At 45.9% G+C, this 10,676-nt stretch overlaps 1 protein-coding gene across 1 annotated transcript in view; it reads right to left on the bottom strand.

The window, feature by feature from the left end:
* Positions 1-2,892: 2,892 nt before the first annotated feature.
* The window catches only part of LOC101997423 (vegetative cell wall protein gp1), an 11,570-nt gene continuing 3,786 nt past the window's right edge, over positions 2,893-10,676 (bottom strand). The window contains exons 4-7 of the mRNA XM_013354745.1: positions 10,210-10,436; positions 9,593-9,663; positions 9,276-9,380; positions 2,893-3,226 (exon numbers count right to left, since the gene is read on the bottom strand). Of these exons, the coding sequence (XP_013210199.1) occupies positions 2,893-3,226; positions 9,276-9,380; positions 9,593-9,663; positions 10,210-10,436 (737 nt within the window). The remainder of the gene's footprint in view (positions 3,227-9,275; positions 9,381-9,592; positions 9,664-10,209; positions 10,437-10,676) is intronic.

The following is a 10,676-nucleotide window of genomic DNA, read 5'->3' as shown; positions in this document are numbered from 1 at the left end:
TCTGTAGACCAGGCTGATCTCGAACTCACAGAGATCCGCCTGCCTCTGCCTCCCGAGTGCTGGGATTAAAGGCGTGCGCCACCATCGCCCGGCGCCACTGTGTATTTCTTTGGGACTGAATGGCTGTGGAACCGGGTGGGACAGAAACTTTCTTCTATACCCTGCCTCCTACCCCAAACTTCTCCTAAGTGCTCTTCCCTATATAATTCAACCATTTTGGTTACCTGGCCTTTTCATCTGCACTGCAGAGCCCCCTGACTGCTGTACCTGGTTTCCCCCTCCCCTCTCCTTGTAAGGTTCAGGGTCACATCTACAATGGACTCTCCCAGATGTTCCTGCCTTTGACTGGTCTCTTTCCTTTAATCTATAATAAACCTTCTCCTCCACCATACCTAGGAGCAGTCATGTTCAGCTCCTTTCTTTTTTTCTTTTTTCATTCACCACCCTGATGTGGGATGTCTCTCTGTATGCTGTGAATATGTTTTATTACCATTGGTTAAGAAAGAAGCTAATTTGACCAATACCAGGCAGAATAGAGCCATACAGGAAATCCAAGCAAAGATAAAGGGAAAAGAAGGTGGAGTCAGAGAGATGCCAACAGCTAGAGAAGCGGGATATGAGGTAATAAGCTACGGCCCTTGTGGTAAAATATAGAATAATAGAAATGGAGCTGGGCGGTGGTGGCACACGCCTTTAATCCCAGCACTCGGGAGGCAGAGGCAGGAGGATCTCTGTGAGTCTGAGACCAGCCTGGTCTACAAGAGCTAATTCCAGGACAGGAACCAAAAGCTACAGAGAAACCCTGTCTCGAAAAATCCAAAAAAAAAAAATAATAATAATAATAGAAATGGGTTAATTTAAGTTTTAAGAGCTAGTTAATAATAAGCCTGAGCTAATAGATCAAACAGTTTGTAATTAATATTAAGCCTCAGAGTGGTTATTCAGGAACTGGCAGACGAGGGAGAAACTTCCAGTTACACCACCTGAAAACACATCAGAAGCCTCCTAGCCTTGCAGTTTGGGGAGCCTACAAATAAACCATTTCTCCTGTTTCTGGAACTGTTCTCTCAAACCCTGCTTTATGGAATAGCTGTGTGTGACAGGAAGTAAAGATTGCTCAGTCAGCCAAAAAAGGTGGGTAATGGTCTCAACTCTTATCCGGTGGGATTAACAAGGACCCCTGTCCACCCATCACCCAAGGCAAGTGACCTTTGTCCCTTCTCAAGTCATGGCTTCTGGTTTCCAAATAAATCTCATCTCAAAAGAACTTTTAGGGGTTGGAGAGATGGCTCAGTGGTTAAGAACACTGACTGCCCTTCCAGAGGACCCAGGTTCAATTCCCAGCACCCGCATGGCAGCTCACAACTGTCTGAAAATCCAGTTCCAGGGGATCTGACACCTTCACACCAATGCACATAAAATAAAGTTAAATAAACCATTAAAAAAAAGATCTTTTAGCCTAGCATGGTGGTACACACCTTTAAACCAGCACTTGGGAGGCAGAGGCTAGAGGATCTCTGAGTTCAAGTCCTGCCTGCTCTACATAGTAAGTTTTTTTTAAAGATTTATTTATTATGTATACACCATTCCTTCCATGTATGCTTGCATGCCAGAAGAGGGCACCAGATCTCATTATAGATGGTTGTGAGCCACCATGTGGTTGCTGGGAATTGAACTCAGGACCTCTGGAAGAGCAGTCAGTGCTCTTAACCTCTGAGCCATCTCTCCAGCCCCTCTACATAGTAAGTTACAGTCAACCAGGAATATACAGTGAGACCTTGTCTCAAAACAAAAGAGAAAGAGAGAGAAGAAATAAGCTTCCTTGGCCACCCTAATCATATCTCTCCCATAGTTTATCACAATTTATAATTACGCAGTAATTTTGTGTATGTTCTGATAGAGGTGTAAGCATCCATCGTGACTCAAACAGTATATCTCTAATGCCCAGTAACGACTGATTTCTCACATGGTGAACAGGTTCTAAGGCCTGTAATACAAGGTGACAATAAGAATCACATTTTTGAAACTCAGAGAAGTATCAAGTTGGAAATGGACAGACCCATTCACTCTCTTCCAGGCAAAACACCCACCAAAGTAGGCTTGTGTTTAGAGAACACATGCAAGGAAAATACAATTCACTTGCAAGGACAGACAGGGCCAGTCACTGAAGGGAAGACCAATATTCCCACCCCATTCTCTCAAAGCACACACAAAGGAATTGCTTGTTGGAATGCAAGCAAGGGGCCACAAAATGGTACTGATCTAAATACACACAATCCATATTTGGCAGGGTGGGGTTGTCCAGACAGAGTTTCTCTGTCCTATGGAACTTGCTTCGTAGTCCAGGCTGGCTTTGAACTCACAGAGATCACCACAACTGGCTGAACACATACTATATACACATTGCATGCTACCTTAGGCTGGCAGTAAATATTGACTGTACCCCCATTCGTATCAGATGGAAGTACAGAGAGAGGAGCCCCACACCTGAATGCAAAACGGTGACTGTGAAGATGTGTCTTTGCCAAGGTGCCTTCTGATTGGTTTAATAAAAGAGCTGACTGACCAGTAGTTAGGCAGGAGATATAGGCAGGACAGCCAGACAGGATGCTGGGAGGAAGAAGGGCAGAATCTCAGGGGACACAGAGAAGCAAGATGAACATGCTGTGTTGAAAGAAGGTACAGACCCATGGCAGAAGGTAGATAAGATGTATGGGTTAATTTAAAATGTAAGAGTTAGCTAGTAACCAGCCTGAGCTATTGGCCGAGAATTTATAATAAGTCTCTGAATGGTTATTTGGGAGCAGCTGCTAAGACACAGAGACACTCCACCTATAATGCACCTCTGTAGGAATTTTATTCATTCCTGGGACATGGTCTGTAGGGAAGAGGTTACTCGCTCTTCTTGGCAGGAATGGACTCTGCACTGCCAGGGTCATTCTCTGAATCCTCTTTAGGTCTAGGCACAGGCTGGAACTTCTCTGAATCGTCTTTAGTTCTGGGCATAGGCTGGAATGTCTCTGAAGCATCTTTAGGTCTGGGCATAGGCTGGAATGTCTCTGAATCGTCTTTAGGTCTCGGCACAGGCTGGAACGTCTCTGAATCGTCTTTAGGTCTGGGCACAGGCTGGAACTTGAGTAGGACAGGCGGAGTAAAGATGGAAGCTTTCACAACAGGCGATGGAGTCTCGTCGGTACTGGAGGGCTCACTACAGGATGCTGCTGTCCTGCATGGGAGATGGCCAATAATGCCCATGAAGTAGGAAACTAGCCCGGAGGGCTCCCAGACATACACGCAATAACATCACAGCTACAAGGCGTCTCCCAAGATATTTTTTCTTCTAGAAACCTCTCCCGTGGACTCTGTTCAGTGTTGTGCGTTAAAGCACTGTTTGTGATTGTAGAAAACCCAAAACACGTGTAAATCCTGTGAAGGACAGGTGTCCTTCACAATGCAAACCAGGCTGTCCTGCAGCTGTTTAAAGGATTAAACACGTCCCAGTGGCCATATTGTTTTGTTTTGGGGGACTGGGTAGCTTCAAACTATGTGTCCCAGACTGGTCTTGAACTTGCAGCAATCCTCCTGCCTCAGCCTCCCACAGGAGCTGCCTGCTCATCCTTTCAACGCCCTTTGATCAGATCCACTGCTCCCTAACACTTCCACTTGGGCACCATTTTGTGAATAGAATATATGTTTGTAGCAATTTCCTCTAGATTGAAACATTTCCTCCTGGAGAGAAAAATCATAAAACTCAATGAATTCTGAAAACTAACAAAAAAGTTGCAAGGTATACAAGCAGTAGAAGATCGCTAAGGGGAAGAGACTCTCAGGCTGGAGAAGGAAGCCCAGCACCGCTTCCATGGGGCCTCACCACATCAGGGGGAGCTTTCCAATGGCACCACTGACTTGGGTGGCTCTCACTCCTAAAGGAACAACCATAAATGCATGTTCACCAAGCTAAACGTGGGTAGAATCATTTCTTCGATCTTCCTCAGCACGTTATCTGAGAGGAACAGGAATTTGCTCACACACCATCCCAGAAAAGTCACACAACTGTTTCTGCATAATTCGAATAGCCATACAATATTCCATAACATGAATGCATATTTTATAACATATTGCTTATATATAAATATACATTTATTTATGTAGTTTATTTATAATAGCCCTCATAGCCTTGGTTGGCCTGGATTCCTAGAACTTTTATTCTCGAGCAGGCTGATGACAAACTTCTAGCAGTATTTCTGCCTGTCCCTCAAGAGTGCTGGAATTAAGACAAGAATTATCATGCCTAGGTTCATATTTCTCTCTGTGGTTTGTTTTTTTTTTTTGATGGTGGTGGTAGTAGTGCTTTTTGTTTTGGTTTGTATTTTGGTTACTGTTTTGGTTTGCTTTTAAGACAAGGTCTCACTGTGTTACCCTGGCTGACTTGAAAATCACCATGTAGAACCCAGGCTGACTTTAAACTTAGAGATCTGTCTGCCACTGATGCCCCAGAGCTAGGGTTAAAGGTGTCTGCCGCTATGCTCAGCTGCATTTCCTCTTTTTTGTTTGTTTTTTGAGACAGGGTTTCTCTGTAGCTTTGGTGCCTGTCTTGGAACTAGCTCTAGATGAGGTTAGCCTTGAACTCACAGAGATCCACCTGCCTCTGCCTCAGAGTTTAAGAGCACTGGCTGCTCTTCCAGAGGACCTGAATTCAATTTCCAGCAACCATATGGTAGCTCACAACCATCCATACTTGGGAGGCAGGAGGCAGGTGAATCTCTGTAAGTTCAAGACCAGCCTAGTCTACAAAGTTAGTTCCAGGACAGCCAAAGATACACAGAGAAACCTTGTCTCGAAAAACCAAAAATAAATAAACAAATCAATAAATCATTTTTTAATCAATGGGGGAAAACATCAAGAACCCTAATGCTTAGACAAACAAGGGCTAGAGGATTGGAGAGACAGTTCAGAGGTTAAGAGCACTGGCTCCTCTTTCAGGGGATCCGGGTTCAATTCCCAGCACCCATATGGCAGCTCACAACTGTCTGTAACTCCAGTCTCAGGGAATCTGGCACCTTTACACCTACGCATATAAAATAAAGTTAAATAAATTATTATTATTTTTTTTTAAAAAAGAGCACTGGCTGGACTGGAGAGATGGCTCAGCGGTTAAGAACATTGCCTGCTCTTTCAAAGGTCCTGAGTTCAATTCCCAGCAACCACATGGTGGCTCACAACCATCTGTAATGAGGTCTGGTGCCCTCTTCTGGCCTGCAGACATACACACAGACAGCATATAACATAATAAAATAAATAAATAAATATTTAAAAAAAAAGAGCACTGGCTGCCTTCCAGAGGTCCTGAGTTCAATTCTCAGCACCCACATGGTGGCTCACAACCATCTATAATACAATCTGGTGTCTTCTTTTGCCATGCAAGCATACATGCAGACAGAATACTATATATGTAATAAATAAATAAATCTTTAAAAGGGGGGGGTTAGAGAGATGGCTCATCAGTTAAGAGCACTGGCTGCTACTCCAGAGGTCCTAGGTTCAATTCCCAGCCCTACATGGTAGCTCACAGCTGTTTGTAACTCCTGTTCCAGGTAATCCAACACCCTCACACATCCATGCAGGTGAAACACCAATGAACATGAAATACAAATCAACAAACTTTAAAAAACAATTAGAACTAGGCGAAGAAACCAAATGCACATTTCCCAAATGCATACCAATTAGCTGTAAGTTCAGGGAAATGATTGACCATCATTGGTCATCACGAAAAGTCAATCAGAACCACAGTGAGATCTGCTCACACCCACTGGGGCAGCAAGGTAAAGAGATGCTGCTTCTGAGGCAGCTACGTAGGAGGTTGAGATGCGAGACTACTTAAGCCTAGATGGTCAAGATTACCTGGGCAACACAGGGTGACCACCATCTCAAATCTGTTTTATATTTTATTGCAGGGATTTATTGTAATTTGCATGTACTACACTGCACTTGGAGAGGCTGGAAGACAGCTTGGAGGTCTCTCCTTCCACCATGGGAATCAAACTCAGGTCCTCAGGCTTGGTGGCAAGCAACTGTCCTCACTCGCCCTCTCCCCCCCCCATTTTATTTATTTAAATATGGCTATAAATTTACCTAAGTGGGAGAACAAGCACTGGCCTAGTAGACCCTAAGCCTGATCCCCAGTGCAAAAGTTAGAAAAAGATGGGCGTGGTGCCAGACCCCTTGGACACAAGCACTCCGAGAGGAAGTGAATTCAAGGCCAGCATGATTTATGTACTGAGTTCCACGCTACCAGAGAAAAATCACCCCTGTCTCAAAGAAAACAGCAAAAACAAAACAAAACAATGAATAAAGCCATGCTAAGTGTGGTGGTACAAGTCCCGGCACTTGGAGGCAGGGTCAGAAGGAATGACAATTTGAGTCCAGTCCAGTCTACCTAGCAAATTTCAGGCCAGACAGGGCTAAACGGCAAGGCCTTGTCTCAAAAGAAAGGAAAGGAAGAAAGAAAAAAAGAGAAAGAAAGAAAGGAGAAAGGGAAAAAGCTGGGCAGTGGTGGCAAATGCCTTTAATTCCAGCACTTGGGAGGCAGAGGCAGGCAGATCCTGAGTTCAAGGCCAGCCTGGTCTACAGGGTGAGTTCTAGGACAGCCAGGGCTACACAAAGAAACCCTGACTTGATAAAACAAAACAAGATGACAAGAGCTAGATAATAAGTATCGCCAGGGTCAGCAAGCGGGGAAAAGCACTTTTCTTCTAAACCTGTTTAATTCCGAGCTCACCCATGGCAAGGAGACAGCCAGCTCCTTGCAAGCTGTCCTGACTCTCACATGCATGCCACAGTGACACTATAGTGCACACACACACACACGAATAAATACATGTGAATGTCTGAATGGTAATAAGTGTCCCTAGCTTATGGTAAAAATGAACCCTCGGTGTATCATTAGTGAGACTGTATGAGGCTACTTGTATAGTCTGGCAGTTTCTCAAAACAGTAGGATCCTGGATGTCGGTCAGTGGTAGAGTACTTGCCGAGCATGTATGAGGTCCTGGGCTCCGTCACCAACACTGTAAAAAATGTATAGACATGTGTATGTATACATATGTATATAATATACATAATATGTTATATATACATTAAATTTACCATATGATCTAGATGTCTACTCAAGAAAAGCAAAAACTGTGACCTCGCTAAAACTTTTCCCAAATCTTTCATCATGTCGTTATTCCTAGTAGTCAAAAGTCTGAACTCAGATCCTTATAGCTGATACACAAATACACAAGCAGAAGCCGGGGAGTCTTTCAGTCAGTAAAATGCTTGCTGTGCAAGCATGGGGACTGGAGTTCTTATCCCCCCATCCATCCAACGGCTGGGCACAGCATGGGGACTGGAGTTCTTATCCCCAGCACCCAAGGGCTGGGCACAGCAGCGTACATGTGACACTTCCCAGGTTCACAACCAGTCAAGCAAGGCCCAGATTCGGTGGGAGACCTTATCTTAAAAACAAATGAAAGGTCTAGAGAGATAGCTCAGTGCCCTCACAGAGGGCCAGGGTTCGGTTTCCAGCACCTGCATGGTGGCTTACAACCATCTATAACTAATTCCTGGGCTCCAACATCCTCTTCTGACTTCCTGGGACACCAGGCACACACATGGTGCACAGACTCACATGCAGGCCAACACTTATATTCACAAGATAAAAATCGTTTAAAAAAAAATGTGAATTGTGATCAAGAAATCCGACTGCCACCTCTACCCTCCACATGCACACAAAAATAATAATAATACAAAGGACTATTACTGAACCAGGAAACAGAAGAGAAGCACTGCGGGCAGGACGCATGGACTTTGAAAACATGGCCATAAGTCAGACAGACACAAAAGGCCACATTCTGAGGCCAGAGTAAGTGATTCATAAGGATGGGAAGTAGGGTAGTGCTGGGAGCGGCAACTAAAGAACGCTCCAAGTTTTACCTACTTTCTTGTTGGTTTTTGGTTTTTTAGACAGGTTCTATCTATGTAGCCCTGGCTGTCCTGGAACCATGTAGACTAGGCTGCCTCCACACTCACAGAGATCCGGCTGAGTCTACTTCCTGACTGCTGGGACTCAAGCTGTGTGGCACCGCACATGGCTTCAATTTGATTTATTTTTGAAACTAAGTCTCCCTCTGTAGCTCAGGCTAGCTTTAGCTTAGGCTAGTTTTGAACTCACAGCAATCTACCTGCCTCAGCCTCCCAAGTGTGCTGGAATTACAGATGTGAACTGGTGAGTTCTTTCTTTCTTTTTTCCTTTTTTGGTTTTTTGAGATAGGGTTTTTCTGTGTAGCCTTGGAGCCTGTCCTGGAACTTGCTCTATAGATCAGGCTGACCTCGAATGCCTGCCTCTGTCTCCTGGGTGCAGAGATTAAAAGCGTGAACCACCACTGCCCAGCTGTCTACTGTCTTTTCAATCACCAACAGGGTCTCTTTACTGACCTGGAACTCTCTGATTCAACTATACATGGGCAGCCGTCTGCCTGGATCTTCCTACCTCCACCCCAGCACTGAGATTACAGATGTGTGCCACTATGTGCTTTTATGTCTGTCTTCCAAGTCCCCGAATCTCTTTTAGAATGATGTGGATCCATGCATACCTGGCACACGCTCTACCACTGAGTACATACCACCAGAACACTTTGAACCATTTTCATCATACAGTTGAGAGGTATCACAGAAGCACTCAACTCTTTCTAGAATGTCACTCAAAGCATAAACTCTGTATCTACCCATAAGTAGTAACTTCTTACCTCCCTCTCCAAGCCCCCTCCAAACTACTACTTTTTGATCCTTCTGCCTCCACTTCTCAAGCACTGTGATTACAAGTTACAGCTCTAGCTCTCTAAGTGACTTTTAACAATCCACATTTGGTGAACCCTGCTTTGCAATATGATTCCAAGACAACACCTTAGCTGCTTCCTTTCAACTGGGCCTGGGTTTGGCCAATCACTGATATCATCTACCATTGCAAACACTGATTATGTGTGAGGTTCTGGGAGTGGAAGGAATATCAGGAACTTCTGCCCTTGAGCACATTATCACAGTGCCTGTGAGAGGCAGGACCCCAGCACTGGAACAGAGCCCGGGGGTCCAGGTCACAAGGTCTGTGAGAGGCAGGACCCCAGCACTGGAACAGAGCCTGGGGGTCCGGGTCACAGGGTCTGTGAGAGGCAGTGTTCCTGGCACCAGAACAGAGCCCAGGGGTCCGGATGGAAAAGTGCAATGCAAACACTCACCAGGGGAAGCCAGGGCAATGCAGCTTGTGTGCATTGTTTCCTGACAAATAGGAGAAATGGAAGCCTCCAGGGTTGAGGACCAAGGGGGTCAGGTCGACCATGTGGCTGCAAGATAGGAAAGAAATGGGGTGTTGGTGTTGGGCCCACCCACCGCATCAGCATGCTTCTCTGTAACACAGGTCCAAGGGGCCCATCACAGTCCACACTCCCGAAATAAGCACAATCACCACCCAAAATGGTGAGAATTAAGAGGTTGAGACAAAATAACCATCAAGTCTGGCACTCAAGATGTCCCCCCCCACAAAAGGCTTTTCCACCTCTTAGAAGTTGACGAAAGACTGTTCCAGTTTAATTTCACTTCAGACCTTGAAATATCCAGTTTCTCCATCTACAAGAAACAAAGAAAATCTCAGGGCAGAGTGGAAACTGCACTTTTCCACACAGAAAAGCAGTCCTTACACAGGAAGCAAGAACTGATCCCAGGGATGCAGAAAAGACGGTGGTGGGGAACTGAGGAAGCCCCACCCCCAAAGCAAGTGTTACCGGGAAGAAGAGGGCTGCTGGAGAAGGGGGATCTGAACTGAGACGTGGGATAAACAGCAGCCCAAAGATGCAGATGGGGGCAGAGGAGGGATAACACCCCGAGAGACAGGGATGGGGATCAGATGTGAGTCAAGCCTATGGTTTTCCTCCTATTCTCAGGGGCATCCCAAGTACATGGCTCACGGAGGACAGGAGGTGGAACTTTGTGCCATTTACCTCTGTAGTGGCCCTCAGCGAGGGAAGCCCCTCTTATCTGTTTGACCTGCTGCTAGTGCATACCCAAAGCCTGTCTGAAAGAAGCCCCCTTCTGCAGAGATCTGAGGACCACTGCTGTGGGCAAGCCAGGAGAAGCCACCCTCCTACCACTGGAGTAAAGCGTGTTCCCACTGACCGGCTTGCCAGACAGTGGAGGAAAAGGGCCAAAGACCCTGGGCATAGTATAGACAGGAGGTGATGCAGCCACTACAGAGGCCATGGTGGTGACAGGTAGCGGTGGCGGCGGCAATGGTGGTGGTAATGGAGCTGGTGGCAGGCATGGGGAGGTTGACCGGTCTCGGAAGATGACAGGATCTGCTGTTCTCTTTGGTTTCAGCCTCCTCCTCCTCCTCTTCTTGGCATCTGCATCAAATGGTGTAGTGAGTACTGACCCCCTGGGCAGTGGACCCAAACACAGTAACACAAGGGTCATATATCTCTCCAGCAAAGGAAAGCCTTTTCGGGCCTTTAGAAAATCCTGGAACAGGGGCTGGAGAGATGGCTCAGCATTAAGAGCATTGCCTGCTCTTCCAAAGGTCCTGAGTTCAATTCCCAGCAACCACATGGTGGCTCACAACCATCTGTAATGAGGTCTGGTGCCCT

The sequence above is a fragment of the Microtus ochrogaster genome, unplaced genomic scaffold (genome assembly GCF_000317375.1).
Source record: "Microtus ochrogaster isolate Prairie Vole_2 unplaced genomic scaffold, MicOch1.0 UNK68, whole genome shotgun sequence".
Lineage (NCBI taxonomy): Eukaryota > Metazoa > Chordata > Mammalia > Rodentia > Cricetidae > Microtus > Microtus ochrogaster.
The sequence above is the reverse complement of the archived record's forward strand: the minus strand, read 5'-3'. Positions and strand labels throughout refer to the sequence as shown.